This window comes from Carcharhinus amblyrhynchos, chromosome 24, assembly GCF_965287045.1.
Source record: "Carcharhinus amblyrhynchos chromosome 24, sCarAmb.v2.hapA, whole genome shotgun sequence".
Taxonomy (NCBI): Eukaryota; Metazoa; Chordata; class Chondrichthyes; order Carcharhiniformes; family Carcharhinidae; genus Carcharhinus; species Carcharhinus amblyrhynchos.
Genome location: NC_137347.1, coordinates 31,586,402 through 31,605,076, shown reverse-complemented (window position 1 = coordinate 31,605,076; position 18,675 = coordinate 31,586,402). Strand labels below are relative to the sequence as shown.

The 18,675-nt window shown below is 40.9% G+C and overlaps 1 protein-coding gene across 7 annotated transcripts in view; it reads left to right on the top strand.

Moving 5' to 3' along the window:
- Positions 1-18,675, top strand: part of LOC145357941 (ribosomal protein S6 kinase 2 alpha-like) — a 234,951-nt gene that overhangs the window by 187,045 nt on the left and 29,231 nt on the right. For all 7 annotated transcript variants that reach the window (XM_080211530.1, XM_080211529.1, XM_080211534.1 and 4 more), the window contains 5 exons: positions 740-842; positions 5,632-5,762; positions 8,342-8,467; positions 11,494-11,583; positions 13,392-13,550. In XM_080211530.1, the coding sequence (XP_080067656.1) occupies positions 740-842; positions 5,632-5,762; positions 8,342-8,467; positions 11,494-11,583; positions 13,392-13,550 (609 nt within the window). The remainder of the gene's footprint in view (positions 1-739; positions 843-5,631; positions 5,763-8,341; positions 8,468-11,493; positions 11,584-13,391; positions 13,551-18,675) is intronic.

The window sequence follows — 18,675 nt, the reverse complement described above, 5'->3', positions numbered from 1 at the left end:
GGTGCTTCTATAAATGTTGTTAAGAGTCATTGTGGACATACCAAATTTCCTTAGTCTTCTGCAGAGTCTTATTAGAGGGATTTGTGGGCTTTCTTAACTATAGTGTCAGCATAGCGGGACCAGGACAGGATATTGGTGATCTGGAAACCTAAAACTTGAAGCTCTTGACCATTTCTACTTCATCCCAATTGATGTCAACAGGGGCATGTCCTCCAGTATGCTTCCTGACGTCGATGATTTTCTCCTTCGTTTTGTTGACATTGAGGGAAAGATTATTGTGGTTGTACCAGTTTACTAGATACAATAAAGATTGGCTGGTGTAAGAAAATGGAACCTCCATACTCATCTGGTTAAAGATAGGAAACATTGTTGAGGCGAGCAGAGGGAATGTTATCTGATGTCTGATCAGTGCTGCATCTGAGTTGGGAGTACCTTGTAAGGGAAGGCCTTGTGTCTACGCTTTACATGTCTAGGAAAATGTTCCATGAAGCTGTGTAGAATGGATAGCACTCTATATGGAATGGACACATTATCTGGGAATTTTTGATGGAACTGTTTGTAGGGGCTTTACTTAAATTTGACTATGCTATTCCTTACATGGGTGTGCTCCACTAAGTGCCAAAAGAGGATGCAGATTCCTCACTGATAAAGCATACATATCTAGAAATCATCAAATGAGAATAAAATGGTGGGGCAGTAAAGATTTCCAGCAATGTTAAATAGTTTCTTATGTTTCCAGAAATTATACCGACGGGAACTGAAGCCACCATTCAGACCAGCTGTGGCCAGGCCGGACGATACCTTTTATTTTGATCCTGAGTTTACAGAGCGAACGCCTAAAGGTTTGTGCTGAATGCATATATGGGGAGATGTTTGACCTGATCAATTATGGCAATTAAACTCTGTTCATCAAATGTTTTAAAATGTTGAGGCAGAAATGAAAACTTACAACCAACTACTTTTTCCTGGCGTTGAAACCTGAGTGTAAGAGACCATTTGGTACAGCTTAATGAAATTCTCATAGTCTTAAGAAAGTTAACTGTATGTATTTGTTAACTACAATGTTAATATAAGTATACAGTAAAGGATTCAAATTGAGAGTTGTCTCCATGCTTGCTTGTGCTGTTCAACACTAGATTGACCCTGAGGTGTGTGTCACGTAATTTATATTATTGTGTGGGTGGTACTGTACTCAATCCATGTTAACCCTTTATGTGCCAGATACTTATACTACACCCCATCCCAAGTCTTTATCGAAATGTATTTCAGATTATTCTAGTTCACTCCTTTTATCTACATTGTTATTATTACTACATCTCCTCCCTTCAAGCCTCTGCGTTCATAGGTTCAGATTGTCAGGAGGCGTTACAACTCTTCCAAATCTTATTCACACTACTGCCTGAGGAATGATGGGCTCTGTTGTTACATGCAAGTCTTGTTGATTTGGAGTTTGTTCTGGCATTGGGTATCTTTTTACCCTCTTTGGCATTCTTTGATATTGAACTGCTCTTTATCAATTCAGCAGTAGTGGCGATGGATGTATGGCTGTTCCGATCTGTTTCTAGGAAGGTGCATGAACCTTGTCAATTTTTCCACTTCTTTCATCATGTGGGTCGTTCTAATGTTCTCTGTGATGGACGATGACCATTCCTGTTATAAGGATGCAGTTTTATTTTAGTAAGCTCACCTTTACATTTGGCTGTGTTGCATGCTGTCGGAAATGGAGGCATGGTTGAGGGCTTCAGCAGCAGCTGAGTTGAGGCAGGGCATAAGAACTAGGAGCAGGAGTAGGCAATTCAGCAACTGGAGCCTGCTGTATCATTCAGTGCAATTATGACTGCTCTCATTCCACCCCACTGCCCGTTCCCATAATCCTTCATCCTGCTACTAACTAAAAACCTATCCATTTCTTCAAAGTTGTTTAGTGTTCCGATGTCCACTGCACTCTGGAGTAAAGAATTCCACAGATTCCGGTGTCCACTGCACTCTGGACTAAAGAATTCCACAGATCACAACTCTTTGAGTGAAGTAATTCCTCGTCATTTCTGTTTTAATTCTACCACCCCTTAGCCTAAAACTGTGGCATCTCGTTCTAGAATGTCCAACAAGGGAAACATCCACTCTGTCAAATCCTTTTAGCATCTTACACACCTCAATTAGATCTCATCTCATTCTTCTAATCTCCAGTGAATATAGGACTCAACTACTCAATCTCTTCATAAGTCCTTCATCCCTGGCATCGGTCAAGTGAACCTTCTCTGAATCACCTCTGATATAATTACGTCCTTCCGCAAGTAAGGGGACCAAAGCTATGTGCAGTACTCCAGATGTGGCCTCGTCAATGCCCTATACACTTGCAACACCACATCCCTATTTTTATACTCTATTCCATTAGCAATGAACGCCAAAATTCCATTCGCCTACTGTGATAACCCCAAGGACTTTCATGGGGAATTGATCTCCTTGTAGGACTTGTACAATATGATTTCCCTGGGGATTGATAATTACCTAATCAGGTGGAGCGCGTATATCGAGCCCTTTATAAAGCAGCCCTTGAGTGGGCCATTATTGTGTTGTCCATTATTGTATTGTTTGTGTTCATCATAGGCTTGTGGTTTTGCTTTATTTTATTTTATGTCCCTTTTTATAGCTGATTTCTGGGGCTATTACACCTTCCTTATAAGAACATAAGAACATAAGAAATAGGAGCAGGAGTAGGCCATCTAGCCCTTCGAGCCTGCCCCGCCATTCAATAAGATCATGGCTGATCTGAAGTGGCTCAGTTCCACTTTCCCGCTTTCTCCCCATAACCCTTAATCCCCTTGCCTACTATCTACCCGCGTCTTAAATATATTTAGCAAGGCAGCCTCCACCACTTCAACGGGCAGAGAATTCCAGAGATTCACCACCCATTGAGTGAAGAAGTTCCTCCTCAACTCTGTTCTAAACGGCCCCCCCCGCTTATCTTGAGGCTGTGCCCTCTAGTCCTACTGTCCTTTCTAAGCGGGAAGAGCCTCTCCACCTCTATCCTATCCATCCCATTCATCATCTTGTACGTCTCAATGAGATCTCCCCTCATCCTTCTAAACTCTAATGAGTACAAGCCTAGTTTATTCAGCCTCTCCTCATAGCTCAACCCCCTCAACTCCGGTATCAGCCTAGTGAACCTCCTCTGCACTCCCTCCAAGGCCAAAATATCCTTGCGTAAGTGTGGCGACCAAAACTGCACACAGTACTCCAGCTGCGACCTCACCAGTGCCCTGTACAGTTGCAGCAAGACCTCCCTACTTTTATATTCAATCCCCCTCGCTATGAAGGCCAGCATCCCATTCGCCTTCCTGACCACCTGCTGCACCTGCAGGCTGGGTTTTTGCGACTCATGCACAAGGACCCCGAGGTCCCTCTGCACTGTAGCATGCTGCAGCTTTTCGCCCTGTAAGTAGTAGTCCTTCCTACCATTATTCCTACCAAAGTGGACAACCTCACACTTGCCAACATTAAATTCCATTTGCCAGTTCCTCACCCATTCGCCCAGCCTATCACTTCGTATCAAATTTCTGCAATTCGTGCACGAAGACATCCAGCTCCCTCTGCACCAAAACATTTTGATCCCTCTGCATAAAGCAGAGCTGGACAATGTTAAAGGTGATAATAAGTGTTTTAGTGATGGTGCAGAGATGTGGCTGGGAGATCATTTTACAGTCAGATATGATATCCAACAAGTCTGGTTAAGTCCCAGATTTTATCTAGGAAAGGGGATGGTGTCAGTAGCTGGTGAACAGAGTTTGTTGCGCAGACCGAAAATGAAGGCATTAACAGACTGTATAGTACAGAAATAGGCCCTTTGACCCTCCAAGCCTGGGCCGATCATGATGCCTGCCTAAACTAAAACTGTATGCACTTGCGGAGCCTGTATCCTTCTATCCCCATCCTATTCATGTATTCGTCTCGCTGCCCCTTAAATGACGCTATCATACCTGCTCCCACTACCCCCCAGGCAATGCATTCCAGACATTCACCACCCTCTGTGTAAAAACTTGCCTCACACATCTCCCCTAAATGTTTCCCCATGCACCTTAAAGCTATGTCCCCTTGTACTTGACTTTTCTACCTTAGGAAAGAGCATCTGACTATCCATTCTTCCACGCCACTCATAATCTTGCAGACCTCCATCAGACCACCCCTCAACCTCCGTCATTCCAGTGAGAACAAACCAAGTTTATCCAACGTCTCCTCATAACTGATGCTCCCCAGACCAGGCAACATCCTGGTATACCTCTTTTGTACCCTTTCCTAAACATCCACATCCTTGTGGTAGTGTGATGACCAGAATTGTACACAATATTCTAAATGAGGTCTAATTAAGGTTCTGTGAGAGCAAGTACAATAGCCCTTACCAATCAAGAACCTACATATCTCTGTCTTAAATACACTCAGTGGCCTGGCTTGGACACCTCTCTGTGGCAATGAATTCCATAGATTCACCACCCTCCAGTTGAAGAAATTCCTCGTCATCTCGCTTCTAAAAGATTGTCCCTTTATTCTGAGGCAGTGCCCTCAGATCCCAGTCTTGCCTGCTAATGGAAACATCTTCCCCACGTTCAGTATTCTGTAAGTTTCAGTGAGATCTCCCCTCATCCTTCTAAACTCCATTGGTAAAGACCCAGAGTCCTCAATTGCTGCTTATACATTAAGCTGTTCATTCCTGAGATCATTCTCATGGACCTCCTCTGGACCCTCTCCAGGATCAGCACATCCTTTCTCAGAAATGGGGCCCAGAATTACTCAAAATGTTTCAAATGTGGCCTGACCAGTGCCTTATAAAGTCTCAGCAGTACATCCCTGCTTTTGTATTCCAGTCCTCTCAAAATGAAGGCTAACATTGTATTTGCCTTCCTACCTACCGATTCAACCTGCAAGTTAAACTTGAGAGAATCCTGAACTAGGACAACAAAGGCCCTTTGTACTTCCAATTCTGAATTTTCTCCCCATTTAGAAAATAGTCTATTTAGAAAATCCTTTCTACCAAAGTGCATAACCTCTCACTTTCCCATGTTATATTTCATCTGTCACTTATTTGACCACTCTCCTAACCTGTCCATGTCTTTCTGCAGCCTTACTGCCTCCACAATACTACTTGTCCCTCCAACCATTTTTGTATCATCTGCAAACTTAGCCACAGTGCCCCTAGTTCCTTCATCTAGATCATTGATGTATAAAATGAAAAGTTGCGGTTCCAACACTGACCTCTGTGAACTTCACTAATCACCAACCTCCATCCTGAAAAGGACCCTTTTATACCTATTCTCTGCCCACTGCCAGTCAGCTAATTTTCTATCCATGTTCATGCCTGTCCTTTTCCTGTTACCCCTGCTTGGGAAAGTTGGAATCCATGCTTCTAACACCATGGGTTCTTGTCTTCAGCACCCTCCTGGGATCTTCAGACTATATATTTCAGTCCTACTGCTGTCACTAGACCTTCAAAAGGAGTTGTGATATGAAATTCATTTTCTTAAAAAAAATTCCCTTATTCAGCTCCATGTTCCTTTTTAAAGTGGCCATATTGTTCATCCTTCCGTGCGAGCATCATTTGTTTTCCATTCTTGTCAAACTCTTCTTTTTGGATCCCAGATTCTCCTGGTGTGCCTCCAAGTGCCAGTGCTCACAAATTATTCCGAGGGTTCAGTTTTGTGGCAACAGGAATTGAAGAGGAGGAAGCGAAGACTGAGCATTCCAAAGTGGTCATTCATCCTGTCTTGCAGGTAAGTCCGTCACAAGTGCCTGTCCCTTTCTTGTTATCTCTGCTTGGGAAAGTTGGATACTCTTGTCTTGAGCATATGTTATACTGTTTATTTATTGCATCCCAGCTATTACTTTCATATGAAAAGAAAAAATACATTGAAAACACACAGCAGGTCCTCCAAAAGGTAAAAAGACAGGTTGAAATTTAGGGATAGATCCTTTGTCAGAATGATAAAATATTAATCTTTATTTCCTCTTTACAGGGACAGAAAGTATTTCTAATATTTTCTGTCTTTATTTCTGAATCAGAAGTGGCTGTTTTTGTTTTCTATTAAATATTACAAGTAGTCAGCTGCTACTTAATGTACTCAATTGATATTACTGTTTTAATCAATGTTGTCATAATAAATCCAGCAAAACATACAATAATCATTTTTGGAATTGCCTTCTGGTGTCCAGATTATCTGTATTTGTTTTATTATTGGGAAACCCAGGTGAAGGGCTACGGGCCATAGTACAAAACACTACCAAGGTTGGAAAGAGTAGAAGAAAGAATGAGGTATCTCAGGAAGAAGCGATTAGGTGACACCAACCTTGGGCTTTGAAAGCCTGTGAGTTATAGGAGGAGCAGAAGACTAAGGGAGGTAAGGAGTTCCACTGTTTTAGAAAAGAATGAGTTAGAGGAAGAAGCAATGATGAAACTTAATTTTAGCAGTTAAACTTAGAGACACTGATTTTCAATTAATTTACCAGAATCCTTCAACATTTGGTGAACAGGTTGCTGCAAGATCATCACAAATCTTAGTCAGTAAAATCCACTTTAATGGATTCTACCCAAGGGATTATTTTCAACCTGCATATTAATGATTGTGAGTGATCTTGTAGCATTCGGCCATCTAGTGTAAACCTTACATGTAAGAGTTTACCACTGGCATTTGGTGGTAACTTGGGGATACCCGTGTGAAGTATCAGTGAGATTTTTAAGAATGTTTCCAGTCTGGTGGCATTATCAACATGACAGGAAGCACTTACATGACTTGCTTGGAACACAGCTAACTGTAGAATCCAGTATATACATCATACAGGTATTTAAATTGCTCTTGTATGTCAGTGAAAACTGCTAGCAATATCCTACAGTCTGGAGAGTATATAATCGACCTGCGTTGAAGAATTTACAATAAACAGTTGAGGTTTTTTGAGGTACATGGATGATGCAGACAATATAACAAACTGCAGGTTGAACTAGATTCTTTAAATATTGTCTTTATTGGATATCTTACTTGTATCTGCAATAACAATTGCTATCATGAATGTACATGGTGAATTTTGGGCTTTGTTTCATGAACAGTGAGCTTGGGGGTTCACAAATTTGGTATCCAAACAAAATCTAAAATGGTACCATCGGTGGTGAGTATTGCATTTCAGAATGCTCAGTGACAAAGAACCATTGCATCATCAATAAAGGACGTGATTCATTTCTCATGTGGTTGGAGTTGGGCTGTTAACTTGAGCAAGTGTATTAGAAATGTTGGACAACTATGCAGTCACTTGACCTGCAAAAAAGCCAGCCTCTTTAAAATGTGCTGAAAATATTTACCCCGAAAATGTTTTAAGGGTCTTAAGCTCTTGAGCTTAATTTAAACTAATTTGTGTGTAACGTTTGATAATGCAATATATAAAGAGAACAAAGAACAAAATCAGCCCGGGAAACAGGCCCTTTGGCCCAACGAGCCCGCGCCGCCCTCTCGACACCACCAGTCCACCTCTCTACTCATGACCCCTATCTAATGTTTTATGGCCATCCAGATTGAGGGAAACTAATTTAGGGACAATTTATTCCTGCCAATCAGCCTAACAGCACATCTTAGGGGTGTGGGAGGAAACCGGAGCACCCGGAGAAAACCCACACAAGCACGGGGAGATTGCGCAAACTCCCACAGACACCGGCCCAAATCCATGTGTCTGCACAGCAATCAGCGATAGTCACTGTTGTAATAAGTTTGTATTGGTGGAAGCTTGTTAATTATAATTCTCCACCTGGATTCTCCGTAGATTATATATGTATCTCGGGTTGCTCACATCTTATCCTGCATCATGTCATGCATCACTGCTAACTTGCATTGACTCTTGGTTCCACACAGAGCCTTGCATTTAAAATGCTCATCCTTTTGTAAAAATCTCATCATGTCATCCCTCTTTTCCTAAGTTTATGACCTCCTTCTCCAGCCTATGGCCCCTTCCCCTCTGAGCATTCTGATTCTGGCTTTCAACATTTCTCTTTCTGCTCAATTATTATGGACTTCAGGCTGCCAAGGCTGCAATCTCTAGAATTCTCCCACAGTGCCAATCTATATATCCATCTCTGTGCCCTCCTTTAAGATCCTCCTTTAAAGGGCACCTCTTTAAACAAGCCATTGGCCATCCCCAGATAATCTTTCCTTTGGTTCTGCGTCGGATGTCCTTATTATTCTGTAAATATCTTGGCACATGTATATATTTTAAAAATGCTTTATATATGACAGTTATTAGTTTAGCTGGTGCATAATGTCACAAAACAGTGAAGTACTTGAAGACTTGAAAGGATATTCATCTCTTACAGCAACTGCACGGGACCAATATGAACTTTACTGATGGTTATGAGCTAAAGGAGGATATTGGAATAGGCTCATACTCTGTCTGTAAACGCTGTATTCACAAAACTACAAACATGGAGTATGCTGTGAAGGTAAGACAGATTCAGAAACGAGTGTTTTCTTAACATTGAGATGATGAAGGAGACACATCCTTCACCCTTACTCCTCATCACTTTGGAAATGATAAAATGAGTAAAGCAATTTCTATTTTTAAAATATCATCTTTATTTCTGTCTTCTTTGAGCATCCTGCAACGGGGTGGACTAGCAATTGACTTGTTTTGCCCCTTCTACAGAAGTCATTCTAGCCCCTTTGTTTTGGTCTGCTACCTTTCTGCTATTAAAAAATACATTTTTTTAGTCATTGGGCCAAGCCATAGTGATCTCTACACCTGTAGAAGAGATACCCCAACTTTTTTCTACTGCAAACAGTTTTCTTAAACCTCACTCCCTGGTTTCCTCCACCCTTAACTCCATCAATAAGTGCGAGAAGCTCAGGACTTTCAGTAAGTTTGAGAGCATCCAGTCAGTTGGTTCTATTTAACCCCCCCCTTTCCACTAGTTTACCAAGCCTCTAGACTTGCTCTAAAGCTCCCTTTGCATATTTTTCTATTTTCTCTTCTATTCCCCTCATGCTTTCTCTGAGATGATTTTGTCCAGTAGTGCTACTTCTTTCTCCCTTGTCCCTTTTCCACCTACCTGACCACCTAAGTTCCCCTCCTGGCCCCATTAGTGGTTTCTTCTCTTAAGGCGTTGTCCCTTTCTCTTTAGATTTGTCATCATCATCCCCTTGCTCAGGAAACAATCCTTGCCTTCATTGACCTTACAAATTAACAACTCACATCCAAACTTCTTTTCCTCCTCAAAGTCCTTCCAAATTCAGTTTCTAGAACTCCATGTTTGAATTCCTCTAAACAGATTTTCACCCTGTCAAAACACTGAAATGGCTTTTCAAAGACAGAAATGACATCCTATGTTACTGTGGTGTAGATAAATTAGCCCTCTTCATTCATCTCAGCCTTTGACATGGTTGACCCATCTCTTCCAGTTCCTTTCTACTGTCATCCAGCTTGATGGGACTATTCTTGCTTGGTTCTATTCATATCTATCTAATCATAGCCAGTGTGTCATTAGCAATGGGTTCTTTATATTGTCATTATTCTTCCATTGGATGTGGTGTCACCGGCAAGTGTTGTCCATCCCAATTGAGAGTCCATCCATTGAAAAGATAGTGGTGAGCCATTGTCTTGAATTGCTGGTGTCCTCTTTGAATCTACTGCTGCAGTTTGATACAACTGAATGGCTTGCTGGGCTATTTAAATGACAGTTAACAGTCAAACATGTTGCTGTTCCTCTGTAGTCACATGTAGATCAGATCCCACAAAGTTGGCAGATTTCTTTCCCTAAAAGACATTACTTTATGTCATTACAGTGGTTGATTATAATTGTCACGGTCACCATTACTGAGAATGTTTCAATTTAAAATTTATAAGTTAATCTAATTCATTAATTAATTGAATATAAATTCCACCAGCTGCTATGGTGGAATTGAACTCATCCCTCCAGAGCATTTGTTTGGCCTCTGGGTTACTAATCAAGCGACATTATCCAAAACTGCCATCTGCCAATCACGGTGACGTCATCTGAAAATGTATAGGTATCCGCATGTATGCTTTTTTTCACCAACCTTTGCCTTCGCTTCTTCATTGTTGCTAGATTCTCCAACTGCTTATCTGACATCCAATACTGGATGAGTAGAAACTTCTTCCAATTAAATATTGGGAGAACTGAAGCCATTATTTTCAATCTTTTGAACTCAGTTCCCTACCTATTTTCTTTATCCCTCTGTTGACGGCTGTCTGAGAGTAAATTAGACTGTTTGCTACCTTAATGCCATGTTTGACCTTGAGATAAATTCACACCATCATTCAGACCACCTTTTCCTAATTCTGTAACATTACCTGACTTTGTTCCTGCCTTTCATGTCTTTGATATCACTAGACTTAACTATTCCAATGCACTGTTGGCTGGTCTCCCAGATTCTATCCTTAATAAACTTCAAATGTGTCATCCAACATTTTGCTGCCAGTATTTTAACTTGCACCAAGTCTCTTTCACTCATCATCCCTGTGCTTGCTGATTTACGTTGGCTCCCAGTCGAGCAATATCTAGATTTTAAATTTTCTTCCTTGTTTTCTAATACTACCGTCAGCCCACCATGGTCCTGCCTCTCCCTATCTGTAATCTCCTGCAGCCCTGGGATGTTTGTACTTTAATTCTGGATTCTTAAGCATTCCCAATTTAATTGTTTCATCTTGTAACATCTCCTCATGTGACTTGGTGTGTTATATGTCATTTTATATTTCTTCAGTGAAATGCCTTGGGGCATTTTATTATGTTAAAGACACTATATAAATATAAGTTGCTGTTGTTTTTGAGTGTGCACAGGAGTATTGCTGAAGTTTAAATTTGTACACCAGTGCAGAACATGGTAAGCTTCCCACTGCATGTCCAGAGTGTGTAATATGTAAGGTAGTCCTGGCTGATCAAGCAGCTGGAAGATCCCTCTAGATTTATCTGAGCTGAGTGGGAAGACTTCTGTCTCCAGTAATAGACTGATTCCAGTAATGAGCCAGATGGGCTGGCCTATTAGAAGCCACGCCTTGGAGTAGTTTTTATTTTCCCTGGTCCAGATTACTGAGTCATTCACAGAAGTTGACCTAGTGCCAAATTTTCATTGCCAGAAATGTCATCAAAGAAAGGTCAAATTTAAAGTAGATTTTGTTTTCACACATTCCTGTGGTAATGTCTCAATACCAAACGAGTACCATTGCACATTGGAGAAACCGGGCATGTTTTGTTTGCTTTGCTATTAGCTGCCAAAATTGTATTATGCTAGTTTATGCTGCATAATACAATCACAGTTCCATTGCAAGGTCATCAGTTAAATGCAATTCATGCTTCCTAATTGTGGCGTGCCTTTAATCATTTGGAGCTTAATTTTATTGTCCCCATACATTTTTCCAAAATAACTCTCCTGTTGCCTAATTGCCACTTAATTTAGATTCCTTGTCTTGTAACAGTGTCCAATTTGAAGTCTTTTTATTTCCTTTTTCCAGATTATTGAAAAGAACAAGAGAGATCCCTCAGAGGAAGTTGAAATTCTGTTGCGATATGGGCAGCACCCAAACATCATTACGCTGAAAGATGTGAGTCCCAGAACAGCTTGTTGAGTGGGCATGAGGCATGAAAACAACAAGAATGAGTGTAACTCAAATTATGAAAACATCAAGTTTTCAAAATATTTTTCTCTTTGACAATTGCAATTGTGACATTGCTTTATTGATTTCAGTAATAAATGAAAGGCAGTTTGAAAGCCACCATAACCTATTGAACAAAAGTCACATGGTGTGAAACTTAGCTATTCATGCTAGGTACAGTATAATATTCTACTGAGTTAGAAATTCAGCTAGGCAGCAAAGTGCTGCTAAAATTGGCTGAGCTTGAGGGGCAAAAAATCATTCCTGAAGTTTATTGCGTAATTATTGCTAGAAAATGTGTCAATATCAACTGACTGTATGCTCAGTTGAGATCCTGCCCACCTCATTCAAATTGCTGATACGCAGCATCAAGGAGGATGTGAACTGTGCTTTTTGGATAAAATTTTGCAGGTGCTTCAAACCTCAAGCCTAATAAATACATCAGGTGAGGAAGTGGCAGGAATGGAAAGGGGCCAATGTGTTTTTAACCAAATTGGATAGAATGTGTAAAGGCATGAATTCCCGGTCTTTTATTTCTGTCTCATGCTTTATAATAATTAATTCTCAGGATGGAGCATTACGGAATTTTTTTTCCATTCCCAATTTTCTAAGTCTTTTAAGTGGCTTGCAATGTCACCTCATAGTGCAATTAAGAGCCTAGAGTTAAGGTTAATCTGGAAGTGGAGTCCACTAAAGCACATTAATGAACTGAACCAGTTGAGTTTTTATAATAATCTAAGATTCAAACTAATTCTTTACAGTTTTAAAAAGCAAATTAAATTCTTAAACTGCCAACTGCCATGGTGGGATTTGAACTTCCATTCACTGGGTTATTAGTCTAGGCCCCTTAATGACAAGTCTAGTAATATATCCACTGCCATGCCCATTAATGAAAGCAGATTTAAGTGGTTACTATAAAGACACCATTTTAAGGATAAAATATTTTTTCCATACCTAAATATAGACAAATGATTTGAATAGATTATTACATAATTAATAAATATTTGCATTTTAGAGGGCAGTGTTTCATAGCTAAAGTATTTGGCAAAGTGTTTGATTCTGAAGAACTCTGTTTTCATCAGATGTAATGAACTGTCGCTATGCTTTTAAAATAGTTCATTACATTGTGCTCCGTGATTGCAGACAGTGATTCCATTTCTGTTCCCATTTTTCAGGAACAAAGCAATTTTCTGACCATGAGCATGGTAATAACCTGACAGCATAGTGGCACAGTGATTAGCTCTGCTGCCTCACAGCATCGGGATCTGGGTTTGATTCCTGGCTAGGGTCACTGTCTGTGCAGAGCCTACACGTTCTGCCCATGGGTTTCCTTCAGGTGCTTCGGTTTCCTCCCACAGTCCGAAAGACGTGCTGATTAGGTGCATTGGCTGTGCTAAATTCTCCCTCAAGTGTACCTGAGCAGACACTGGAGTGTGTTGACTAGGGGATTTTCACAGTAACTTCATTGCAATGTTACTGTTAGCCTACTTGTGATTAATAAATAAACTTTAAAAAACACTTCAAGTAACCTGGTATATACTCTTACATCAGTGGTCAGGAATATACAAGAGCATCTAATGCCAAGTTTTCTAGTGAACTAGTTTCAGTCTGCCTCCTAGCCATGAATGACGTGAACATGAAAAAGAGAAACTAATCAAACCGAAAAGAAATATACAGCCTCAGAACTGAATATGTCACAGGGCAATGATCAGATTAACTGACTTGTCTTTTGTTTTGTCTTGGTGATATATGTCTAGGTCTACAATGATAATAAGTACATCTACCTAGTGACAGAACTAATGAGAGGTGGTGAACTGCTGGATAAAATACTGCAGCAGAAGGGTTTCTCTGAGAGGGAGGCAAGTGCTCTTCTTCACACGATTACCAAGACAGTGGAATACCTGCATTCTCAAGGGGTAAGTGATCTTTGTACTCAATATGTGTAAAGCACAGCTTTTCACCAATATTGATCATTCTCTCAAAGAATTTGTATTTTGTAAAATCCAATCACCTGTGTGATTTTTGTGTCATGTTCTGCTGTACAATGTAGCACTTTACATTTTGTATTGCCTGATGATTTATTATCTGTTAAGGGTTGATAAAATATTTTAAATGGATAGAGTGGGAAGTTAAACTTTTATACAGTAGTTGATGCAAATATTGGACAAAAGCTATGTAATTTTAGTACAAAAGAATGCTCCTCCAGCCTGGTTCTCCAGATTGTCTGTGTTTTATTGGTGTAATTCTGACACCAGTGACCCTTAACCCAGTTCTAACAGATATTTAACTGGCCCTTTAAAGTCTTTCTGTGGTTTTCTTTCTTTTCTGTTTCACAATTCTTCCTTAAGAAAATTAGCTTACATTTCTTATTTTCTTTTGTCCCCGCTATGTCCCCTTAACTTGAAGCTGTGTCCCCAGTGCTCAAGTCCAATGTTTAATAGTACAACTTTCATCATGCCAAATTCTCCAAAGTGCTTAAAACGTCAAGCAAGACACTCTCCTCGATCCCTTTTCCAATGAATAGTAATATATTACTTTCCTCGTAACTTGAGCAATTAGCTCTCTTTTGATCTTTTCTGTTAAATGAGACCACATCTAAATGCAGAATACCAGATGCAGTCTTTACATTACATCAGCACCTTAGATTTAAAAGTCAAATAAGGGTTTTGAATCCACAGCATTGTTGAACATGGGTAGAAATTTTTTTTCTGGTGTTTAAGCTATATTTAAGATACTGAACAATATATATTTTACGTAAGTCTTGTAACAAAAAGGCAAATTACATTAAAAAGCAGAAATCACGTTAAAACCTGGTGATGCATTGTACTCCCTACGTCGTAGATTTTCCTGGGATTCCATGCTAAGTCTTAGTGTTGACTATCCATTTTAAATAATAGGGGTTGGTTGCCCATGCTGTTAGGAAATAGAGATAGTTTAAACAATTTATATTTTTATTTTGTGAATTAGAAATAAGACACAAATTTAAGTTTAAGTTTAATTTGTGTTTCTATACTTGTGTGTTAAGAAAGGATTAAAACTTCCTTCATGTTATACAAAGGTGCCTGTATGTCTGTAGGTTTTAGTTTCACTTTAAACTTTGTCTGCATTGTAGTGAAAAGTTTACAATGTAAAAGCAATTGCTGCTCTTTTTAAACTGGTTAGCAACCATTGGCTTGTATTGAAAAGCAAAAAGCAGTTGTTTTTCAGTCTGGAATCGGGTCGCACAGAAACAAGACAGGCAGGACAATAAACTAAGATGTAGGAAGCAAATTCCAGAAGCCAAAGAACTGTCAGAAACCAGGGATTGAGAAGAGCAGTCTCAGGAAGGCAGAGGTAAAAGGACAAAAGAATGGAATCTGAATAAGGTGCTTTTCACTGAAGTTAAAGAAAGGGCCAACAAGAGCTTCCCAGTTAAAGACAGAGCTGCAAGGTGCACACAAGGAGAAGTTGGCTAGAGGGAAGCCAGGTATCTGAAGGAACACCAAGAGTTTCAGATATATCCTTAACTTTTGTTATCCTTACAAATCTGTATATATCTGTGAAGGTATAGATGGGATGAGGGAGTAGTGTATTGTAGTTAATCTTGTTTAATAAACATTTTATTGCTTTGTTGAATGTTATTTGGCCATCCTGTTGAGCCTCTGTTCCGCTCTGGGACCTGACTGTCCAATAGTAACATCAGCTGGGATTGTAACAAAGATAGGGGCTCTCTGGGATATTTTGAAAGGTGGAAGAGTGGGTTACTGGAGGCTGATCAATAGTAACTCACTGAGACACTTTGAAATGTGGACTGCACCAGTTACTGCATGCCAAAAAGTAAAATTTGTTCTAGGATTTATCATTATAGGTGGGATCTGTGAATCCTTTAAAAAAAGTATGTGGGGGTACCGAGGCACTGGATATAGGAGTTGGAGTTCCTGTGACACATATTGTATGGGTTGGAATCCAAAATGGTATTGGAAGCTACGAAGACTTCTCTAAAGTTGGTGGTTTACAGAAAGAAACCAAGACTCAGATAATGGAATTGGTAGATAAGTTGTTGTTAAAATTACCCATTGTATTGAAAAGCAAAAAAGCAGTTGTTTTTTAATTTGGAACCAGGTCACACAGAAACAAGAGGTTTTTCACAGAAGCTGCCAGGACAGGCAGGACAATAAAGTAAGATGTAGGAAGCAAGTTCCAGAAGCAAGAGAACCACGGATTAAAATAGTTAAAATAACGGGGCAGCATTTGAAATTGCAGGGGATACCTGAGACCAAGTTCTCAGTAAGAAAGAGAAAAGATTTAGAGAAAAGAAAGTAGCGGATTTGGAGAAAAGGAAAGAAAATGACATTACCGAAGGAAACAAGCATTAAGGCAGAAGATAGAAAAATAAGAAGAAAGGGAATTGGATATGAAGAAGTTAGTAAAGGAGGAAAGAGAAGAGGAGAGAGTCAGAGGACAGATTTTGCACTCACTTTCACGAAGACTGCAAGCAGTGACGTGGACATAAAGCATCTCAAAAAAAAAGATTCTCACCAGCGAGGTCACAATGTTGTATTTTTCCCACTCCTTATCGGTGACATAAAGAGGGGTTGCCACCCAGGAAGACTTTCGGGTGGATGGCAAAATTCTTCATCTGGTGGAGGAGACAAGGTAAAGGCCATTAAGGAAGTGCCAATTCCAAATTGAAATCTTTCCTGGTGTTAGCGATTTTTTTTTACAGAAAGCTTATTCTGAATTTGGCTTTGTTACTGGCCTCCTTACATACTCTATAGTGGAAACATCAAAGGTGGTGTGGGGGCAGCTGAGATTTTTGATAACATTAAACAGCAGCTCTTGTCCTCTAATTTATTGGTCCATTTTGACCCCAAAAGAACCTCGTCCTGACGTGCAATGCCACTCCTTATGGGGTCATTGGTATACTGCTGCAAAGATGGAACAGAGAAGCCTATTGCATACATGTCGAGAACCCTTTCCTATGCTGACAGAGATATACCTAAATTGAGAAAGAGGAGTTGACAGTTGTTTTCAGCTTTAAAAAATTCCATCAGTACGTCTATGTTAGGCATTTCATCATAGTAACTGATTGTAAGCCCTTGTTGATACTTTTGAAAGAAGACAAGGCAACGCCTTCCATTGCCTCCATGCGGATACAGTGTTGGGTCTTGTTACTGGTGGCTGATGAATACCTCCTTAGAGCACTGCCTGGACCCTGATAGCCAAGGCTGATGCACTGAGCCATCGGCCGTTGCCCACAAGCTCGGCATTATTACCAATTATGGAAGAGGCTGTGAAGACCCTCAATTTTTTGGATGCTCTGTCAGTGTCTGCAAGGAAATCAAGGTCTGAACGCAAAAGCACCCAGTCCTATCTAAATTAAGATATACGATTCTGAATTCGGACGACGACTCTCAGATGAAGTGAAAGACGAATAGAGATGAGCTCAATGTTGAGGATGATGTCATCCTCTGGGAATCCTTTGCCCTGAATGGCGTCCAATAGCAGAATGTGGAATCGTTGTGGGTAGAGATTAGGAACAGCAAAGGGAGGAAGACGCTGGTGGGTGTCGTCTATAGGCCCCCGAATAATGATCTGGAGGTGGGGCGGGCTGTTAACGCGCAAATAAGTGCGGCGTGCAGGAATGGGACAGCCGTAATTATGGGGGATTTCAATCTGCATATTGATTGGTCGACCCATGTTGGACGCGGTGGGCTCGAGGAGGAGTTCTTGGAATGCTGCCGGGATAGTTTCCTGGAACAGTGTGTGTTGGAGCCGACGAGGGAGCGAGCTATCTTGGGTCTGGTGCTATGTAATGAGGCGGGTAGAATTAGGGAACTTGCGGTGAAGGATCCTCTTGGGGAGAGTGATCATTGTATGGTGGAGTTTCTGGTGCAGATGGAGGAGGAGAAAGTGGGCTCCCGGACACGCGTCCTTTGTTTGAACAGAGGGGAGTACGGTAGGATGAGAGAAGAATTGGCGAATGTGGACTGGGGGAGCGAGTTGGAAGGTAGGTCTGCTGAGGAGCAGTGGAGGATCTTTAAGGAGATCTTTCTTGGTGCTCAGCTGAAATTTATTCCGATGGTCAAAAAGGACTGTAGGAGGAGAGGTAATAAGCCATGGATAACGAAGGAGGTGAAGGAAAGTGTTAAATTAAAAGTGGAGGCGTTTAGAGTAGTGGGCAAGAAGAGGATTGGGAGAGGTTTAAATGTCAACAAAGATTGACAAAGAAGTTGATAAAGAAGGGTAGGAGAAACTATGAAGCTGGGCTAGTGCTTAATATAAAAAAGGATAGCAAGAGTTTTTATAAGTATATAAAAAAGAAGAGGCTGGCTAGGGTGAACGTTGGTCCCTTAGAGGATGAGAAGGGGGACTTAGTGGTAGGGGATGGGGATATGGCTGAGGTCTTGAACAACTTTTTTGTTTCGGTCTTCATGGAGGAGGACGTGAATAATTTGCCGGGTGTTAGAGATGGAAAGGTGGTAGGACTGGAGGGCCTCGATGACATTACTGTTAGTAGAGAGGCGGTGCTTGACAGACTGGAGGGGCTGATTGTGGACAAGTCCCCAGGACCGGATGGAATGCATCCGAGGGTTCTGAAAGAAATGGCGGAGGTGATAGTGGATGCCTTGGTGGTTATTTTCCAGACGTCGCTGGATTCCGGGGAAGTGCCGGAAGATTGGAAAACGGCTAATGTTACGCCGTTGTTTAAGAAGGGTGCCAGGCAAAAGGCAGGGAATTATAGGCCGGTTAGGTTAACGTCTGTTGTAGGTAAAATGTTAGAATCCGTCATCACGGAGGAAATAGCGAGGCATCTTGAGGGGAACTGCTTGATAGAGCAGACACAGCACGGTTTCGTTAAAGGGAAGTCGTGTCTGACAAATTTACTGGAGTTCTATGAGGATGTGTCTAGGGCGGTGGACAGAGGAGAGCCGGTGGATGTGGTCTTTCTTGATTTTCAGAAGGCGTTTGACAAGGTACCTCACAAGAGGTTATTGCAGAAGGTCAGGGGGCATGGAATTGGGGGTAAGGTGTTAGTGTGGATAGAGGACTGGTTGTCAA